Source organism: Xenopus laevis, chromosome 7S, assembly GCF_017654675.1.
Source record: "Xenopus laevis strain J_2021 chromosome 7S, Xenopus_laevis_v10.1, whole genome shotgun sequence".
NCBI classification, from domain to species: Eukaryota; Metazoa; Chordata; class Amphibia; order Anura; family Pipidae; genus Xenopus; species Xenopus laevis.
In genome coordinates this window covers 32,484,127-32,506,140 of record NC_054384.1, presented here as the reverse complement: position 1 = coordinate 32,506,140, position 22,014 = coordinate 32,484,127, and the positions used below count along the sequence as shown (strand labels likewise).

Here is a 22,014-nt window from a genome sequence, read left to right as displayed (position 1 = left end):
AAATTACTGTAATCAATGTGCTGTACCCAAACTAGCCTAATAAGCCGTTTTAGTGCTATAAGTTTTGCACATTGAATAATAAAATCATTCAAGCTAAAGTGGTCAGTGATTTGTGAGTCCCAATCCTTAGTCCTACATCTAATTTTCATTTCAAGTACTAGAGTATGGACCCTGATGTACCTGGCTCCTGCTATAGAATCACCTAAGTACTAAGATCTAGTTGCGAGAAACCAGCCACTTAACTGCAAAAGTACTATGGGTATTAAGCTGTACCTTTGAGTGCAAGAACTGTCCAGGGATCCCAATATTAACACTGAATAAAAGAATAGTAGAAGTAAAATTGCTGCCTCCAAGGCAGGATGAGCTAAGTAAACTGATAGAGGCGGAGGCACAGGAAGAGGAGGAGGAGGAGAAGAAGAGGATCAGAAGGAAGAATTCTTCAGTTTGTCCTGTCCCCAGATAGGAGCAACTTAACCCCAGCTGTCCTGCACTGACAGGTAGAGTTATAAAGAGAAATACTTGTGATTAAAGGAGAAGAAAAGCTACAGAGGCATTTTATTGGCAATAGATTAGCTGCAATAGTGCAAGCTAGAATGCTATATTTATTCTGTAGAATGTAAAAAGCTCTAGAAGCTCTCTGTTGTTAAGGATAGCAGCTGCAGTTTTATCTTGGTGTGATATCACTTCCTGCAAACTGAGCATGCTCACGCCTGGGGCAAGGAGGTTTAAGCTGAAGGCAGGAAGTCTGATACAGAAGCCCATGTGTACACAACAGAAGGAAAGAAATGCAGTGTTTCTTTTGACAAAGGGCTCAGAGCAGAAGTACTTTGAGGGGTTACTGGTATATTTAGGTTGAACTTTCTGATAAGGCTTACTTAGTTTTAACTTTTCCTTCCTTCCTTTATTTAAGTGTTCAATATCAGAAAGGGGCTATTCTTAGCCTGCTTTCTAACAGTACAGCATGATGTAAAATAATGATGTGGTTATGGAGAGGAGAAAAGACATGAAAGAGGTTGAATGCTATTTTTTCAATTTTCTTTTTAACACAGTTTAACCTGGCTGTACTCATTCATACAGTTATGATTTAATTTTTTTTTGTTTGAAATATTTTATTTGGTTTTCACAATAAACCATAAAAATCAATATGATAACAAGATTTAATTTTTTTAATTGTACATGGCAGAATTTTTCAACTATATTCTCCTGCAACTGCACCGATGGGGCTAGGAAATTGCCATTTATTTAAAAGCAGTGTTCAGGTGGCAGAGTAAGGTAACATCTGCCATTGTCAGGTTGCAGGAAAAAGTTCCCCATTTACCCTCCCTAGCTTGGGGGCAGAGAGTTTTTTTTTGTTGTTGTTAGTGTTCACCTTTAATTTTTAGTATGTTATAGAATGGACTACACTTGCCAATTTTCAATTGGTCTTCATTTATTATAGCTGAATTATTTGCCTTTTCATTCCAGCTATAAAATGGGGGCAGGGTCACTGACCCCAGAAACCAAAATGCTATTGCTCTGTGAATTTCCAAGTTTATTATAATGGTTAATTTTTGTTCCTTATCCTTTGTTTTAGGCCTCTCCTATTCATATTCTAATCTCTCATTGTTATTCCAGATTGGAGAACTGCTGAACAAAAAGATAAATAATTAAAAAACACAAATAATAAAAAATGATGACCAATTATCACGTTAATTAAAAAGTGAACAACCCCTTTCAAAATTCTGTTGTTGTACTTTGATTTAAGTTCATATTTTTCACATCTACTGTAATTGTTAATTGTTATAATTTTATTTCAAGTTAATTGCTAGAAACCTTTTACATCCGCATCAGACCCTGCTCCACAGGAATTTACAACAGATTTAGCAATGTAGCAGTGAGTGGTAGAGCTCATTCTATCAAAAGGCTGATATGTGGGATGTGTTTATCGAACTGTTAGACCACTTTGAGCAACTCTGGTTCCCCTACAAAAAATCTTCGGCACACATACACAAATCCAAACATCCTCCCCTTTAGGGTCCGCCTGCTGCAAATGAGTGTCCTGGCAAATACTAAACTGTAAAGTAGCTGGGGATGGTAAATGATAATGTAGCAGACCCCACGGTCCAGCTGTTTTGGAAAAAATAGACCCATAAACATTACATATGACATTTAGGGAAGCACATTTAAGACAGAGGCACAGACAAGTTCAAAGCTGACCCTTTGTGCACCTCGCGGCCCTTTGCTTAGTTTTAATATGTTAAGGGGGCCCATTTACTTATCTCGAGTGAAGGAATAGAAGAAAAAAAACTTTGAATTTCGAATGGTTTTTTTGGCTACTTCGACCATCGAATTGGCTGCTTCGGACTTCGACTCGAACTAAAAATTGTTCGACTATTCGACCATCGATAGTCGAATTACTGTCTCTTTAAAAAAAACTTTGACCCCCTACTTCGGCACCTAAAACCTACCGAGGTGCCTTGTTAGCCTATGGGGAAGGTCACCATAGGCTTTCTAACAATTTTTAGGACGAAGAAAAATTGTTCGATCGATGGATTAAAATCCTTCGAATCGAACGATTTTTCGTTTGATTGTTCGATCTATTTGCGGTAAATCCTTCGACTTCTAATATCGAAGTCGAAGGATTTGCATTCGGCAGTCGAATATTGAGGGTTAATTAACCCTCGATATTCGACCCTATGTAAATCTGCCCCAAGGTGTCAGGCTGCAAGACACCCTTTGTGGGGTCAGTTTTTAGATTGATATTGATAAATCATGCCTTGTAAGAGCATCAGATTTGCAGGTTACTTTACATTAGTTGATGATAGGAAACAGACATTATAAGTGGGGCTGCTAGTGCCTGAGGCAGCACCCCGATGCCACCTCGCCTCTCCCGCTCTCTGCTAGTTTTCTGTTTTTTAAAGTTACAGGAGTCGGCTTTTTGTCACCCCTTGTAACTGGTCGCTCACGGCCGTCTGAGGCAAGGTTCTCACCTTGGGGCAGATTTACTAAAGGGCGAAGTGGCCATCGCTAGCAAAAATTCGCCAGAAATCTCATCTGTAGGAACATCTGCAATTTACTAACGGGTGTGGAGGAAAATTCTCTAGCGAAAGAGACCGTCTCGTGCCTTATTGCCAGGCAAATTTTCACTAAGGCAAATGATTGTTACTCCGCAAATTCACTAAAGTGCAAATTTTACAGAACGTTACCTCTTTCGCTAGAGTTTCCTCGCCACCTGGAGAACTGATAAGATGAAGCTACATAAGTGACATCATATACTGTATGGCAAGAGTCATAAAAGTTCTAAAAAGACGCTGGTGTTTTTTCATATTTCAAAGCGGGATCACCTTCAAAAGTTCGAATTATTGAAAATTTGTGTCTAAACAAATTTTTTTCACCAATTTGAGGCATTAGAGGATCTCTTTTGTCTTTATTTTGCTTCCTTGGACATTTGTAATAATAAGTGGTCCCTTCAAGCATTTGCAACATATCTAATGAAGACATAGGACCTATATGTACCCTCCCTATTCAAATTGTCCTAAGCATAAGAGTACTTACGAAGTTTCGCTAGATGAAACGAACGCTAGAAAAGAATTGCTAAGAAATGCTCACTCTGACAAATTAACATTAGCGAAACTTCACAAGCATTCTGCAACTTCGCATTTTAGTGAATTAGCGCAGTGGTAACAAATTTACGCCTGGCAAAGTCACGTGAAGCGTGGCAGTGCTGGCGAAAATCCTCCCTTTAGTGAATTCCCCCGATTGCCTCATGGCAGTAGCAGCCCCGGTGGGAGTGAGAGTTTTATGCTATGAGCAACCTTCGATGTGTGTCTGCCTCTATGCTATGTATAGCAACATCTGTATTTGCTGATTGGTTAAGCAGGGTTCCAAGTTGGTGTCTATATTTGTAAATCTGTCCCATAATTCATACATTTGCCTGGGCTGGAATTACAGAAGAGGGGATCCAGCTCAGTAAATAAAGGAGGAGCCCCAACTTGGTTTAGCACCCATGTCCAGCCTGTGACTTTCCAGTTGTTGTTAACATTTTATAATATGAAAATTAGGAACATAGGTGAATTTCTATCATGTATGGTAAATATGGGCAAGAAATACAACTGTGGATTTAAATATGAATTATTAGTAAATGTAATAACCAAACATGTGTCCTTTGTCCTTATTATAGTATCCAGTGGTACTGGCTGTATATAATTTAGAGTTAATTTTGCAAGGCCATGGTCAGTAGCATTTGGACCTATTTTTACACTCCTGTCTGTGTATGTGCTTGTGTGCGTATGAGTGAGTGGGCGGGTGTGCAAGAGCATGTATAACTGCATCCCAGCTGTGTGTGACACAAGGGAGAGGAGTATTGCACTCAGTGACATATGCTGAGTAATATCTCCAGCTGCTGCTCTTTAGAAGTGAATCCCACAACTGTCATTAGAAACAATGCCTCTGCCTACAGATCAGTGTCATTAGGCTCCAGACAAGTTCCTCTAGAATCTAGATGATCTTTTGCTATTATAAAAGATCTACTGAATTGGTTTACAATATATGTATATATATATATATATATATATATATATAGTCCCAATATGTTCAGCACACCGTAAACCACTTATGGGATGACCCCGGTGCTACCTACTGTAACTTCTTACAAACATCCAAAAATGAAGGTGCACTCGGGGAGCCTTTGAAAAATGTAAAAATCCATATTTTTAGTTAAATACATTAAAAACGGAGGGTCAATGTTTCGGTCTGTTCCTAAGACCTTTCTCAAGGCCATATATATATATATATATATATATATATATATATATATATATATATATATATATATATATATATATATATATATATATATATATATATATATATATATAGTGAAGAACTAACCGGCACTCACGATAATGACATAAATTGTGCCTGGGTGCAGTCCTTGATGAAGATTAAATGTAGAGGAGGAAATGAAGATCGCACTCGCAGGTCTTAGAAGCGATAAGTGTCTGTTTATTCAGTGGACAATCGCTGACGTTTCGGCTGATACAACAGCCTATCTCAAAGTGAAAAAATGGTTCAAACAAACAAAATAAATACCAAGTGTGGCGGGAAAACACAAAGAAGCAACCGAAAGCAGGGGGAAGTGACGTGAGAGAGACATCATCAGTGACAGTATAACAATACATAATGTGAAAAAAAGTTTGTTGCGTGAATAATACTGAAACAATTATACCATCGGTAGTTATAAGCAGTAATATGCCAATATAGTACTATTGCACATCAGTTTTGCCAGCCTAAAATTTTTATTTTATTTTCAATTTTATTTCACCTATAATTAATATTTATATTTTATGTTGTTGCCCTTTTGCCCCTCTCTATAAGGATGCATTGATCTTCTAAGCTACAAATTGGTACTTCTGTTCTTGTTTCTAGTAAGTTTGTTTTTATCTCCCCTTGCTACACCTGTATGTTAGTGTATCCTCCCATGCTCAGAGCAGAGAAAGTTCAAAATAAGGTACCAGGGAGAGATTGTTTTTTCCTAGTTATATGGGGCAAATTGGTGAAATGCAGTTTATAAATATGAATTATTTGAAGCTCAGTGAAAAAGGCCCTGGATACACATTAATGAACATAGATGGGTGCTTTCAAATGGGTTGTTCATCTTTAAATCATCTTTTAGTATGATGCAGAGAGTGATATTCTGAGACAATTGGCTTTCATTTTTTATTATTTGTGGTTTTTGAGTTATTTAGCTTTTTATTCAACAGCTCTCCAGTTTGCAGTTTCAGTCATCAGATTGCTACGGTCTAAATTGCCCTAGTAACCACGCACTGACTTCAATAAGATACTGGAGAATACATAGGACAGGGTCTGAAAAGAAAGATGAGTCATAAAAAATAGCAATAACAATAAATATGTAACCTTAAAAAGCATTTGTGTTTTACATGGGGTCAGTGACCCCCATTTGAAATCTGGAAAGAATCAGAAGAAAAAGGCAAATAATCCATAAACTACAAAAAAATAAATATTGAAAACCAATTGAAAAGTTGCTTAGAATTGGCCATTCTATAATATACTAAGGGGGTTATTTATCAAAGTCCGAATTTATATCAATATTTTTTTTAAAAAACTCAGATCAAGTCCGCACAGGTTTTTTGGGCTTATTTATTAATACACTTTCCCGAAAATTTTGTTTGCGAGAAAAAATCCTAAGTAAATTGTAAAAAATCAGATTTTCACTTCTTTTCATTTTCATACGATTTTAAAGATTTTTTTGTAGTTTTCACAAAAAGAATTTCACCCGGAAACTCAGAAAACTTCGGGGTATTGCCAAAAACCCAGCGCACATCAAAAAACTCATTGAAACTTCTCCCATTGACTTATATGCATCCTCAAGAGGTCTCAGATGGAGGATTATCTGATTCATGACTTTTCCATCCTTGGGGTTTAATAAATTCAGAATAATTAGTGATTTTTTAAAAGTCCGATTTTATATAAAAAAAACACTAATTTTTTCGTGATTTTTTTATTCGGAGTTTAGTAAATGACCCCCTAAAAGTTGACTTAAAGGCAAACCACCCCTTTAAAAGCAGAACAACCCCTTTAACAAGGCACCCAGACTCTCTCAAGCTTTTTGACAAACTTCATACATGGTTTGAAAAAGGTTGTACAGCGCTATTTTTCCATATCTACAATCACATATTGGCCATGTTGTCCATGCATTATGTTATGCATTGTATTGTGCCCAAACCAGAGAGCACCAACTTTAAGTTAACTTTTAGCATATTATATATTATAATTTATGTGAAGATATGGAGGGGTGTGTGTATGGATGCTGGGTTTTCATTTGGAGAGGTTGAACTTGATGGACTTTGTCTTTTTTCAATCCAATTTAACTAACTATGTATAGAATGGCCAATTCCAAGCAACTTTTCAGTTGATTTTCATTATTTATTTTTTGCAGTTTTTGGATTATTTGCCTTTTTCTTCTGATTTTTTCCAGCTTTCAAATGGGAGTTACTGACCCATGTAAAACACAAATGCTCTGTAAGGTTACATATTTATTGTTATTGCTACTTTTTATTACTCAACTTTCTTTTCAGAGCCTTTCCTGTCTACTGTATATTCCAGTCCCTAGCAACCAGATGGCTGAAATTGCAAACTGTAGAGCTGAATAAAAAGCTAAAAAACTCAGAAAAAACAAAGAATAAAAAATAAAAGTCAATTGCAAATTGTCTCAGAATATCACTCTCTACATCATACTAAAAGCTGATTTAAAGTAGAACAACCCCTTTAACTTTAATATGATGTATTATGATTAATATGATTTAGTTGTGTAAAGTTGTGTCTAGCCAGGCCTGTAGCAAAACATTGTCCACTTACTGTAGTAATTTGGTATAAAAAAGAATGAAGAAGAAATGCTGATAAACATAAAGGGAATGAAGTGATAATTCAATGAAGTGATGATTCTACAATTGTGGCATTTTCCTCCTATAACATTTGCAACTAGAACTGGGGCAGACCATTCTTTGTGCACAAAGTCAATCACTAAGGAAAGGGATACACAAAGATGCCATTAGGAATCACAGAGCCCCATGCTACCAATTATTAACCCACCAGTCACCTGGGCCCCTGCAACTCAAAAATTCCAAAAACCACAAGTTTATTTAAATCATAATGCTTATTTAAATACCCTATGATGCTTTGCCTTATGCGTTTCATACCTTCATAGCAGTTATTCATAGGCAAATGTAAGCCATGCCACGGAGATATGAAAGCATAAGGCAAAGCATCATTGGGTCCGTATGTTTTTTAATCAATATTGTGATGTAAATAACATTTTATTGTTCATTTTTAAGTTGCACAATATCTTTTTGTTTGTTTTTAATTAATATAATCCTTTTGGCTATATCCTTCCCTCACAACCTTTTTACAAGGATATAAGCACCCCTTTATATGGATCTTGTGACAAGCAGTGATGTAACTAGAATGTACTGGACCCCCCCCATAAAAAAATATTTGGAGGGGCCTGCACACTGCAAGCCCCAACCTACCTCCCTAACTTCTACCTGCTCCCCTCTCCAAGTCCCCAACCCGTGACTACTTAATCACCGCCTACTCATCACCCCATCAATCTACTCCCCACCTCGTGCTGGAGTTTCCCTGCCATTTGTGTCCTTTTTCCCCTCCAAAGGTAAAAGAGTGACTGGGGAGAGGCGTTATTCTTTTCAGCCATAGAGGAAGCAGACTCCATGGTCCTGGTCCTCCTGCCTGTTCCCCGATACCCCCACGGGTCATCTTCCACTTGCCAACATTATGCAGAAACTTTGCCCATGATCCACCCAAACCCTGCCCAATATTCCAAAGCTCTGCTCCTTCACAAATTGAACTTTTCCATCACTTGAGGCCCCTGACTGAAGTACTGCCTGGACCCCCTCATTGAAAATGAAAGGTACAACGTAATTGTTATAGACCCCAATTTGTGGTGGTGCAACAAAGGCCCAGGCCTAGGGCACCATAAATTGAGGGACAGCATGCTGTCCAGCCATTCAAATCAAATTTGCTTGCTTCTGGAGCAGCTCCTGTAGAAAAAAAAGATGTGTATGTGTGGAATCCTGCAGGTGGGAATAAGGGGGTGACTTAGGACTCTGAAGTATGGGTGCCCTGTTAATGGATGAATGATGGGATTCATTACTGACCCCCATTGATGTTAACTACTCCTTTTAACCCCACCAGTAAAAGAGTAGGGAATGTAAGATTCACTTTTCTCCCAATTTAAGCAAAACACACACACTGTGCACAGGGTGGAGGCAATGGGGTAAATAGGGTCTCTAGTACTGTTGCTTGAATTACCCTCTACCCCACTAAGCAAGATAAGGGAGAACAATGAAGAGATAATGAACAGGAGATAATGAAAAGCAGTCAATGCCGTAACAGTAAAGTGTTACTCGGTAAGGAGAATGCTCCACTCTATTTTTAGGCCATTCAGGTCACAAAAGAATGTTAATGCTCCTAATCCAAAGCAGCAGCTAGAGTAATTATCAGACAAATCTTCCCATGGATTCAGCCCAAACAGCCACTTTGGAGCTAAGAGACTTATCTGATGGCTGCAAGCTATGATCATGCTCATTACAAATGTTTAGCTAGTAATGGAAAGAGGGGCCTGTGCTGATTCGTACAACTTCCATTTCATTATGGCTGAAACTGACTAGGCATGCTATTTAGCAGATGGGGCATACTGAGTCCCACATGTCAGTGATAGTATTACAATGGAGACTAACACCATACATATATATATATATAGAGAGAGAGAGAGAGAGAGATAGTTCTGTAATGCAATGGAGGAGCTCAGCAAACATTTCTGATTTTACTAGTCACTTTTTTTTATGTATTTTGCAAAAATAAAAGCATTCATTCATTCTCAAACTGTACAAATAAATGTAAGACTGAAAATTCAGGAAACATTTTAGGAAGTGGCCTGAATTCTAAGTAATGCACTTCTTATATAAAATAATTGCAAGCTTAACTAGGTTTTACTTGATATGCGTTTACTGCCATCTAGTGCCTGCCACAGTGCATAAAGCATCATATACACAGTATCATTAGATAATGCAGAGACAGTTCTACAGAAGGTGCACAGCTTCCATCCCTTACAGACAACCAAAAAGAAAGTTAACCTAATTAGAGACATCATCCATTCTTACCTATCCTATATACTTATCCTAGACAACATAACACAATTCAAAGAGAGGCACAAAAGTTCAGGGGGAAAATTCACTATTGGCAAATTTTCGCCAGCGACCGATTCACCACACTCAGCACCACAAATTTATTACCACTACGCTAATTCACTAAAATGCAAAGTTGCATCTCAGCAGCCAAACGCTGGCGAATTTTCACTAGCGTTACATCGGTTGGGGGAACATTTCATAACAAATTTTCGGTATTAATTCAGACCCTTAGGCTATAGTGATCTAAATTCCAAGAATAAATACCTTTATAGAAAACCCCAGGCCCCAAGAATTCTGGATAATAGATCCCATACCTGTCCCACACCTAATCAAGTAAAAGGAGATAGCAGGGTGCATGGATTAACAGCCAGGGTGTATGGACTAATATCACTGGAGTTATGGTCAGAAAAAAAGTAGTTAGTAATAAAAACAGCCAGGCACATCAGCAGCAGCAGGAATATTATTTATAAACAGGAACATGAATTACTGTATAAGCATGATATACTGCACTGTAAAAGTCAAAGCAATATACCAGCATAAGCATTCCACTGTGCTAAGCTGAATTCAGCATGTAGATGATGTATTGGCACAGTGATCTTATTATCATCATATTTTCATGCTGGTTAGGCGTGATATTCACTTATTTATTGTGTCAGTTTTGATTCTCCTCTTGCTGAGGTTGGACCTTTGATTGGAACTCTCATGAACATTGACTTTTTTTCACTGCTTAACATTAGTTTTAGACTTTCACATAGACATTCCCCCCCTATTTATCAACACATTTTCACGTAAAAAAACTCGATAAATCGCAAATCATATTTTTTTTTTCGGATTCGTCGCAGAAAACTGTGACTTTTTTGGATTTGACGCCGAAACCTGCAACTTTTTTGCCTTTAATGAATAACTGCCTTAGTGTAATGTAGAGAGTCATATTTTGAGACAATTTTCAATTGGTTTTCATTTTTTAATATTTGGGTTTTTTGAGTTATTTAGCTTTTAATTTAGCAGCTCTCCAGTTTGCCAGGGTCCAAACTACCCTAGCAATCACTCACTGATTTGAAGAAGACACTAGAATTTACATAGGAAAGGCCTGCATAAAGAATGAGAAATAAAAAGTAGCAATAACAATTAATTAACAAAAAAAATAAATAATTAGGACCGATTGAAAAGTTGCTTAGAACTGGCAACTCTATAGCATACTAGAAATTAACTTAAAGGTGAACCGCTCCTTTAATGAGATAGCATTTACTGGGATATGGGCATCCTTGTACCCCACAATCTTCTGCATTTGTTCCAAAAAGGTTTATCTTAGCCCTTTCCTATATCTTAATATAACTCCTGTGCTGCCTACCCAACTTTACATGGGATTAAAGATAGCAATGGATCCAATATTACAGATATTCCTATTTGCTTAATGCACTGTGAACTCTTGAACGACACAGCAGAAACCATATAAACCCTTTAATTCAATTGATCACATAAAATAAAATCTGTATTATATAAAGTGGCATATTTTAGTTGCTTAACCTTATGTTGATATGATTCCCCCATTGCTACCTTTCAGTATAAAATAAATATACCTAAATAATTTGATAACAACCTCACCTCAACTAATTAGTCAATTTAATAGCATATAAAACAATTACGAGAACATGTTTTAATTCACATTTTTTTAAAAAGTATTTTAGTTATAGGACTGCCATTCTTTAAGATTTCTACTGTCAAAAGGTAATTTTATCTTTAAAATGTTTCTGTTGAGCATGACAGCTTGCCATAAAAATACTAACTGGAAAAAAGTACAAGAGTATAATTATTAATTCTGCAATATCAAAAAAGATTTTCTAAAAGTTTGAACACACATTACAATAACAATGTTTTGGCCTTTCTCTGGATCATGTTTGCTGTGGTTTGCTGTGGTTGCAATAACATGTTATAGAGATATGGGGCAAATTCACTAAAGCGTCAAACGCCTAACGGTAGCGCAAATGCGCCAGCGTGACGTCTTTTCGTTACTTTGCTGATTTACTAACGGGTGCTGGTGTAAATTCACTAGCAAAATGGACCTACTCTAGTGCTACTTCGCACCCTTACACCAGGCGAAGTTGTGTTATGCAAAAGGAACGTAACTACGCTAATTCACTAACTTGCAGATTTTACTGAAGGTTACCTCTTGCGCCAGACTTGCCTTCGGCCACCCCAGACCAGGCGAAGTGCAATAGAGTAGATAGGGATTGCTTCAAAAAAAGTTGAAAAAAAAACGCTGGCGTCTTTTCCTTTTTTACGGGTGATAGGCCGTAATTTTTTTTGGGAGTACCCTCCTCCCCCCCCTACATTTCCTAACATATGGCACATAAACTATACAGTAGGCACATGTATAGGGCAAAATAACTCTATTTTATTTAATGAAGCTTTTCCAGTCTTGTGTAGTGTAATGTATTTGCTGCTACATATACGTCCAATGTACTTTAACTTGGCGCCGTATGCAAATTATGCATCGCTAGAGTAACTTCGCTTTCCTTGAAGAATTAACGCTAGCGCAAATTCGCTCCCTGAGTGCAACTTTGGATTTTAGTGAATTAGCGGCGCCCTGGCGAAGTGCGCTAGTGCAACTCCGCAGGTTAGTGAATTTGCCCAATAGTCTCCATTTGCCAGTAGTAAATGTCAAAAGCATATAATTTTTCTACAGGTAAGGGATAAGGGGTCTTTCTGCAATTTGGTCTCTGCACCTAATAGGCTGGTTTTGCCTCCAATAAGGATTCATCATAACTAAATTGGGATCAAATACACGGTCCTGTTATAATAAAGAAAAGGAAATTGTTTTACATTTTTTAAAATGATTTCATTAAAACTGAGTCTATAAGAGATGGCCTTTCCCATAATGCTGAGCTTTCTGTGGGAGTACAGGTAATGGATCCCATACCTTTACTAAATTGTAAAAAGCTACTGCTTCGTTTTAGAACATTGCCTAAGCTAACTGCTTCCCTAATTAAACACATTTGTAGAGCTCTGGACAAGGATAGCTATTAAAGACTTTAAAGTGGACCTGTCACCCAGACACAAAAATCTGTATAATAAAAGTCCTTTTCACATTGAACATGAAATCCAATTTCTATTTTTTATTAAAGCATTCACAGCTGTTGTAAGCTCATTTAAAAATCTCAGCTGTCAATCAAATATTGTCTGCCCCTCCTCTATGCCATGGGCATAGAGGCGGGGCAGGCAATTACTTTCACTTTCCATTCAGCACTTCCTAGATGTCACTGCTCTCCACATATTCCCCCATTCTCTTTACTATTTAATTGTGTAGTCAGGGCATGGGGATGGACATCAGGTCCCCCATTCTGGTGCACAAACAAGATTCTGAGATGATACAAGACTTGTCTTAATAAAAGTGTCCACAAAATGGCTGCCGCCTGTTTGCTATAATTATGAATTCCCAGACTGAAGGAAACAAGATTCAAATAATTTATATAATGTAATTAAAGTTTATTTTGCTTGACTAATGTGATAAAATAGGATTTTGAATAATTTTTTTGGGTGACGGGTCCCCTTTAAGGGGGTTATTTACTAAACTCCGGTTTGGCTTTTTGGGGCAAAACTGGATTTTTTTTGGGCCTCTCTTTAAAACTGGAATTTTTCGATATATTTTTTAAAGCCCAATGCAGCAAAAGCCCGAATCTGAAAATCCGTCATCTCAGACCTGCTTGGGTTTTGTATGTCAATTGCAGAGGCCCCTATCCTATTTTGAAGTTTCTGTGGTCTGTGCTGGAATTAGCGTGAAAATCTGGCCTTTTTCTGGCTTTTTCTTACAAAATTGAACGGGAAAAAATATACAATTTGATTTTTTGCACTATTTTATCAAGTTTTTACCCAAACCGATTAATTCAAGGATTCTAGTTTGGTCTGGCTTTTTTTATTTAAAAAATAAGAAAAATTCAGATTTTGATAAATAACCCCCTAAATATGAATCTTTTTTAAGTGTCCCTCTCTAGTGCCAATTGCATGCCTTTCCTTAGAAAAGGTAAAGCTCTGTCCTACATGTACATGAAATATCCAGAATTATACTGTGAAAAATATTAACATTTATGTTTTGTTATAAGTGAAATAAATCCGAAAAATCCCTAAACATGTGAAAATAATGTAACCTTTTTGTGCCTGCCTGTAGTAGTAGTAGACATCAGGAAAAAAGGAAAGCAATATTTAATATTGTATTTACGTTATTTTTCTTTCAGCAAATATATTCAGGGACACATGTTGTACCTTTGTATAATAGCATCAGCTATGATTAAGCTGTCTTCAGACAGGGTAGGGCTCTGAAATGCGTTGTGTGTTGCCCCCACAGCATTCACAGTGTCTTCTCTTTCGCTCCAGGCTGAATCAGTGGTAGAACTTGTTCCAGAATCCAGGTCCAGGTGAGCCATGGGGGCAAAATTGTCTTCAATAAGCTGAGCATTTTTGCAAATCTGCTTCTGAGTTTCAGAGGTTAGTGTTGGCAGGTCAAAGGTGAAGAAGCTGTGTTGGTTTTGAGCAGGAGATGAGAGTATGTCAATGGAGTCCAGACTGGAGTAAGAGGTGCCTTTGGCCCTATGAGACTCCATAATGTTTTCAAAATGTTTGCTGAACGAGTCCATTCCATCTTCTGAAAGTCGATGGCAGAGAAGGATTGGTAGTGGAGATATAATGAGCATCTGTGCATTTACCCTAGGAAAAAAACAAATATTGAGGTTAGTGTAAGAAAATAGGATTTCATGTGCATCAGTGTATTCTGCCTAAGATAAGAACAATCAATATAGAGTTACGGTGCTCTTACCCATACAAGTAAAAGGTCACCTGCTGTGAAGGTAGGTGCTCACTTTGGGTCTCCTGCCTGCAACTGGAGACGTAAATGTAGATACACCAAAAAAATCAGTGCACACTGTCAATTGCAGAACAAGTGGAGTATTTATTCCGTTCTCAAAATAACAAGCAGGCAATGTTTTGGGCCCCACTGGGCCCTTTATTAAGATAATATAGGATGGAGCACACAGTAGGCAGACTCTGCTGCAATAAATTTTATTCGGATCACAACATGTTCGGATCTACATGGATCCTTTTTCACTTGAAAAAGGGTCCATGTAGAACTGAAACATGTTTTGATCCGAATAAAATTTATTGCAGCAGAGTCTGCCTACTGCGTGCTCCATCCTATACTATTTTGAGTGATCACATGTTGGTCTACTGGTGTGGCCAGGTTGGAAGCGTTGGACTAAACCTATTGTATTATCCTTTATTAAGATAAGGTGCATCTGCATATCCTCAAGGAACACCTCAGGTCACCACAAGGAGACACAATGACAAGAGATATCTGCGAAGAACCTGTACTTTTTTCCAATATTTTACTATGCATTTAGTTTAATTATATGGAAATTTTGTACTTCTTTTGAAAAAAAAAATGTGCCAAGTGTTGGAATACATGCAACAACATTCATGCTTAAACACTGGAGTATTAAAATGGTCACAAGGTGGCGCTTTGAATATTGTTAATGTACGATTGCAATGATCTTTGCTGTTGTATTACTGCACTCTGTTGTTTTTCTTTTGTCTCCACCATATTGGTTTTGATCTTGCACCCTGTTAAATGTGCTCTGTATTATCCCTGAGTAGGGTTGCCAACTTTTAATAAAAGTTCCACTGGCCGGTGGAGGGGCGGAAACAAAGGGGTGGGTCGCGACTAGAAAGGGACGTGATGTCAAAAGGGGCGGAGCCACGGCATGTGATTGGCTGGGGAGGATTGTGACATCAAGGGGGCGGAGCCTCGGCGCTGCGACTGACAAGAAGCCGGCAAAAAAGGTGAGTTTGGAGGCAGGCCACGGGCTTTTGTTAGGTGTATTACAAATTTACCGGCAGCTACATTGCCGGTAAATTTGTAATACCGGCCCCGGCCTTGGCAGGTGTTTTTCCGGCTAGGCCGGTAAAATACCAGCCGGGTGGCAACCCTATCCCTGAGTGATTCACAAGTAAATCCTTTCCCAAGTTGCTGTGCTGAGTATTCCCTGTGTGATCATCATAAAGACCACCTCTGCCAACACCCAGTACAGGTATGGGATCCTTTATCTCAAAAGTTCCAAATTAAAGGAAGGCCGTCTCCCATAGATTCCATCTTAATAAAAAAAATTCAAATATTTGAAAATAATTTCCTTTTTTGCTATAATAATACAATAGTACCTTGTACGTGATCCTAGCTAACATATAATTAATCTGTTTTGGGTTTAATTCATGCTTAAATTATTTTCAGAAGACTTATGGTGATCTAAATTACAGAAAGACCCCTTATGTGGAAAACCCCAGGTTCTGGATTCTGGATAACACGTCCCATACGTGTGTTGTAATTTTTCCTCTTAAAAAGAAGAAGTATTTAATACCTCGAAGAGCTTAAAAGCTTAAAAATTCTGCATTCTTTATTTTGAAAGAATGGTTAATAGGTAATTACAAACAACAATGCTCCGCAAATCATTTTGGACTGCATCAGGTAAAGTTTATTTATTTATTTTTTTTTGATCAAGTGACCGTTATAGTCACGAAACGCTTATAGCCATGCACTCCCCTGCTCTGCTTCATCCATTTTTCCTTTTTTGAATTTTCAAATGTATTTTAAATGAAACAATAAATCTGGATTTTATTCTACCTGCATTGGTAATCTCTATCCCCACCATTGAGCCAGTGAATGCGCCATTAACCTCATTGAATTGCCCAGATTTTTTACCTGTTGGTTTCTCCCACTTTTGTTGCTTCAAACACTTCGTCTTCATCCTCTTCCCCATTGTCCCGTTCTGTATTGTTGGTAAAACCACAATAGTTTTCAACTGTAGTTTGTTCATTCTGCACATTGGTTTTCTCTGCACTCGTTTCTGTGTTACTCTCAGTGTCCTTTTGGCTGCCAATAGCCGAGTCCAAACCTTCATTCTCAGCCAGTATATCATCTATGTTTGTCTCCCGGTAGCACCTCAGTGGTACAGAGTCCAGATCTGTTTCAGAGTATTTAATAGTTCTGCGGATAATGCCTGTCTCACAGCTATCAGGTGTTGGATCCATAGAAGAGGTAGTCTCTATTTCTACTTCCACATGACACCAATTGTGTTTTAGCAGATCAGTCTCCTGGTGGCAGTGTCTCTTTTTTAAACTACCAGAGGCATTTGGTGAGCAAGGGGCAGAAAGCATCTCAGTCTGTTCTGAATCTGGTAAAGAAATGCAATATAAAGTGTAATTACTCATTATACAGAATACATACAAACTACTGCTGCAATATTAAATGTTCACTATAAAAAGGGTAGGGTCTTATACTTGCAAGCAATTTACAGGTATTGGATTGGTTATCTGGAAACCTGTTATCCAGAAAGCTCCTAATTACAGAAAGGCTGTCTCCCATAGATTTTATTCAAATAATCCAAATTTTAAAAAATTATTTCCTTTTTCCCTGTAATAATACAACAGTAGCTTGTACTTGATCCAAGCTAAGGAATAATGAATCCTTAATGAATTTAATGTTTAAATCTTTTTTAGTAGAAGATCCAAAGCCCCAGGTTCCGAGCAGTCTGGATAACAGGTCCTATACCTGTATAAGATTTATAGGGTTATATAGGGGTCCAAGCAATATATAAGGTTTCGTGAAAAAAACATTTATATTATTATTTATATGATATTGCTATATAATACACAAAAGCCATGAATATCCTGTAAATATCCTTATAAACGGCTCTTATTAATGTCATCAGTTATAAATAGGGATTGGTGAATTTTTTCGCCTTGTTTCCCCGAAAAAATTACACCCATAGACTTGTATGGCGTTGTGTGTCAAAATAAAACAAAATAAATTTTTGTTGACGCCCATAGACTTTAATGGGTGTCGGCGAATTTGTAGTGAAATGAAACGGGTCAAATTCGCACATTCCTAGTTATAAATGGAGCTTAGTGATGTCATTTTTGTCACATGACTCACTAAAACTTATGTATGATAATAAAGTACCCCTTGTTGGAAAATATGTGGATATTAGAAGTAACCTCAAAGTTCTGTGAACTGTATAAAAGCACTCGGCCTTCAGCCTCATGCTTTTATATGGTCATGAATCTCCTTGTGACTTATATCCTTATATTTTACAATAAGGGGTACTTTATTCAATATATATTTCTCGCCAATCAAATGATTCTACTTTTTCAATTCATGTCCTAAGCAGAGGTATGTTAACACTGTCACTATATAGGAAATTGACATCTGGCCCCTAGGGGTGCAAGCCCTGGTACAATCGCACCCCCTGCTCCCCCGGTAGTTCCGCCACTGTTCAAGGGGTTAACTTGAAACATTGGATTATTTCAACTTGAAAGTAACACCCCAGGCTTTCAGGCCTCTCAAGTGGAACCTAGGCGGGACAGTTTTCCCCCTCGGTCTGTACACTTGGCCTCTACTCCTGTGTAGTGCACCCAAGACAGTAATCCAAACTATATCTCGTCGGTGGAGCTCAGGATGCTCAATAGCTACCCTACTACTAGTGGGATTTATAGTGGGATTTACTAGTGCGAGGATATCCTATTTCTGGCTTTTCTATCTGTCCTAGTATATTATCATGTCCAACTTGCCTAAAGAAACAATCCAGAGCGCTTGTGTGCTTCAGCTTACATACTTTAGAACCCCTTCTGGGCAACTATGGAATTGCCAGGGAATACGTTAACCCTGGAATAGAAAACACTTCCTAAATCCATTTTGGACCCAGCTTAGCTGTTTAAACTTTAGGGGACTACCTGAATAAAGGGTGAATAAACCAGCCCCCCACACGCTGACTTGAGATTTATCAGTTCACCTTGCTGTTTTTAGATTATTCTTTTTTTTAAGCAACACCGGAGAATATAATAAAACTTGTAAGAAAATTTGCATTTACCAGTGTAATATTTGTCTGTTATTACACTGTAAATCTTAACTGCACTAAGCACATTGTTTAACTCTTTTGAACCTGGTTTATTTTTTGGGCTGCAAGCTTTCTTTGTAAGTAGCAACATTTTTACTGATGGATGGATCGCTTAATTGTCTGTGGATTCATGAAATTAGATAGACATAATCGACTTTTGTCTTCCTTTAAGTATAAAATGATGTAACCTTACAGTACATTAAATTTGCCCAAAAGAAAACAATTTACATTGTTCACATTTTTTTCTGTTCTCACCGTTTCTTACATTTCCCCAACACTTTATTATAACGTGTTAAATCCTGTAAGTATAGTTAGCATTAGTGACCATCAGAGGGAGCTCCAGAGCAAACACTTCCCTAGAAACTTTAAGAGAAAGAAGGGCCCATGGCTGGGAGAAGGTTGACATTTGTGTTTGGTTAGGCTACCAAGTGCCTTCAACTGATATATAGCAGTTAACCTATCTTTGGAGAGGCAAACCACATTTAGATTCTAAGTCAATACTAACCTTCCTTTTGTGAATCAGTTGAGCCATAGAAGAATTCCCACTTTGCCTTTGCTATCTTCTGTGCATGTAAAGAGACTTCCTTTGGAAATCCCCAAGGATCAGCCTGAATATTTTAAAGGGAAATAGTCAGTAGAAGCAAACAATAGGTATAAAAATACCCTGTGTGAACATGTCAAATCAATATTACCTGTTGGTTTGGTTCCGATTTTCTAGGACTCCTGATACTATTTACTGATTCTTCATTCGAGTCTTCAGCTTGGATTGAAGATGTGCTATTATCTTTGCAGGCATTTATCTCATCTGCAAGCCTTCTTAACAGTGGACTTTGTGAGGGACTTGAGGTTTTAAGTGGGCTGCTTGTGGATGGCATGAAGTCTAGTGCCAGATTCTTGGAGTAATCATGTTGGCTACAAGAACTGACAGACTGATTGAGATGACACTCTTGAGAACTTGCTGAAGGACTCTGTTTCCCTAGTTCAGAATGATATTCTTTCTGGCCTGCCTGAGGACTACTGCACGCTAATTGTGTTCTGTCTCCAGAGCGTGAAGATAATTTTAATTGAGGAGAGCCAACTTTTAGTTCAACATTACTAATATAGTCAGGATGTTTAGCTGAGTTTTCATGGCAACCACTTGACTCTTTTTCTCTGTTAAAACATGGCCCCCTTTGGTCATCTTCCTGTTGCTGTTGCTTGTCTTGATGAGAGTCACACAATGTTGGGTCCCCATTTAAAGTCTGGACACTGGATTTTTTAACAAATGTAAAAGTTACAATAGAATTTTGTCCAGGGTTCTGAGGCAAAACCAAAGGTTTCCTGCTACCAGGGGAATAAAGAGGATCATTTTCTCTGCTGCGGAGTGGACTGCATGGTGCTGTTACTCTCCCAGATGTATACACAGTCTGAGAAGGATTACAAACCAAGGACCCTGTACTACTATACATTCCAAGATGAGAACGCCTTGTTTCAGGTGTGAGGCTCTTCCTCAAAACTTGGATTCTCCGAGAGTTGAGAGTAGGTGTGAAGCAAATTTGATTACTACAAGTTAAATCAGAATTCAATGCTGACAGCCAGGGCTTAACATCAATTGCCCGGATTGATCTTGGAGATGAAAGAATGCAGTCCCCTTCCGGAAGAAAGTGCACTACCCCACCAGCCTGAGCCATAGTTTAAAATGATGATAAAGTGTCAGCTACATCCAATGGAACCACACACCACCCTAAGATCTTTTAACTTCACGTAGATTGTATTTATACATCTTTGATTAAGTCTGAAAAAACAAAAACAAAACATTGTTTAGTCACACCTTCTTAACCACTCACAGAAAATGTACAGCATTTGCATTGACCATCATTGTTAAGTGTGATCCCATTTAATTCTATGTGACGTGATCCCTTTAATTGCATGGGAATGCCAAATCATATGTAGAAACTGCCCAAGGCAAATTCTTCTCATATTTTAGTATATACTTATACACTATTAGGCATACTTTAAGACTATAACCCATTAAACCCATTATAAAGAAAATCTCTTACGGCATTGCAGTTTCAGACAACTGCTCTTGCAATTTCTGCATCTAAGAGACTTAAACATACCCTGTGCTAAGGCTTCAGAGCCCAGACACAAATAGGATTTCATCTTACATTTTCCAGAACATCCAGGTCACAGCTAAACCGTATTTGGCTGGTAGAACTCTTTTTGTTTGCTGCTTACATGTCAACACCTTCCATATTATCCCATTTATCCTTCATGTTTATTGAACAACTAAAAAAGGAGTAAGAAGTGGTTCAAGAACGAAGCAGAAAACAGTTAAATGGTTATTTTAGCAAATTAAAGGGGCTTCAAATGTTAAGCTGGAGCAAAGTTCAGTAATGCCTGCATTACCCTTGCCCCTAAATAGCCCCATTCTGAACCCCTTAATGCTTTTCTACTTACAGTATATCAAAAGCAATGTTAAATGGGCTATAAACCTACTTCCTCAGTATGTATAATGATAAGTAATCTTAAATAGATTTTTTGTGACCTCATTCATATAAAGTAAATCTAAGATAAACATCAATCTATGTAAGTAAACCACTCATTCAGTGTTTAGGAGACCTGTTTATTGGAGTAGAAAAAAGCATGGTAAGGGTTGGGAGAGTTCAACAGCAAATCCATGTAGAGTAGATATAGAAGAGTGGAAAAGTATGTATTTATGGAAGAGAGAGGTGAGTGGAAAGTATAAGTCCTAAGGTAAATAGAGGAGAATGAAAAGAAATGCAATTCGGCTAGAGAGAGAAGAATAAAAAAAAAACATGCATTTAGGCTAGAGAATGATGAGGGGAAATAAATGCTTGAAGGAGAGTGTAAAAATGAAAAAGCAGCTAGTCAGAAATCACATTATTCATTACAGGTGTGAGACCTGTTATCCAGAATGCTCGGGACATGGATCACATTATTCTATACAGGTATGGGACCTGTTGTCCAGAATGCTCGGGATCTGAATTTTTCTGGATAATAGATCTTTCTGTAATTTAGATCTTCATACCTTAAGTCTACTAGAAAATAATTTCAATATTAAATAAACCCAATAGGCCGGTTTGCCTCCAGTAAACATTGATTATATCTTAGTTTGGATCAAGTATAAAGTATGGTATAATTATTACAGAGAAAAAGTAAATCATTTTCAAAAAATTTGAATTATTTGTATAAAATGGAGTCAACTTTTCCATAATTCTAAGCGTTCTGAATAACAGGTTGCCAAATAATACCTGTACTTTACATGGGGAAGTATATAGTATATGAATTATATATGTGGGTATACAGGAGAAGATGGAAAGAAATGCACAGTGTATAAATAAATACAAGCAGGGTGAGCAGAGTGAAAACGA

At 37.6% G+C, this 22,014-nt stretch overlaps 1 protein-coding gene across 1 annotated transcript in view; it reads right to left on the bottom strand.

Annotated features, from left to right (window-relative positions):
• The window catches only part of LOC108697211 (PH and SEC7 domain-containing protein 1), a 115,158-nt gene extending 94,711 nt beyond the window's left edge, over positions 1-20,447 (bottom strand). Inside the window, exons 1-4 of the mRNA XM_018227127.2 lie at positions 19,333-20,447; positions 19,146-19,248; positions 16,447-16,918; positions 13,965-14,405 (exon numbers count right to left, since the gene is read on the bottom strand). Coding sequence (XP_018082616.1) covers positions 13,965-14,405; positions 16,447-16,918; positions 19,146-19,248; positions 19,333-20,310 — 1,994 coding nt within the window. The 5' untranslated portion in view covers positions 20,311-20,447. The remainder of the gene's footprint in view (positions 1-13,964; positions 14,406-16,446; positions 16,919-19,145; positions 19,249-19,332) is intronic.
• Positions 20,448-22,014: the final 1,567 nt, after the last annotated feature.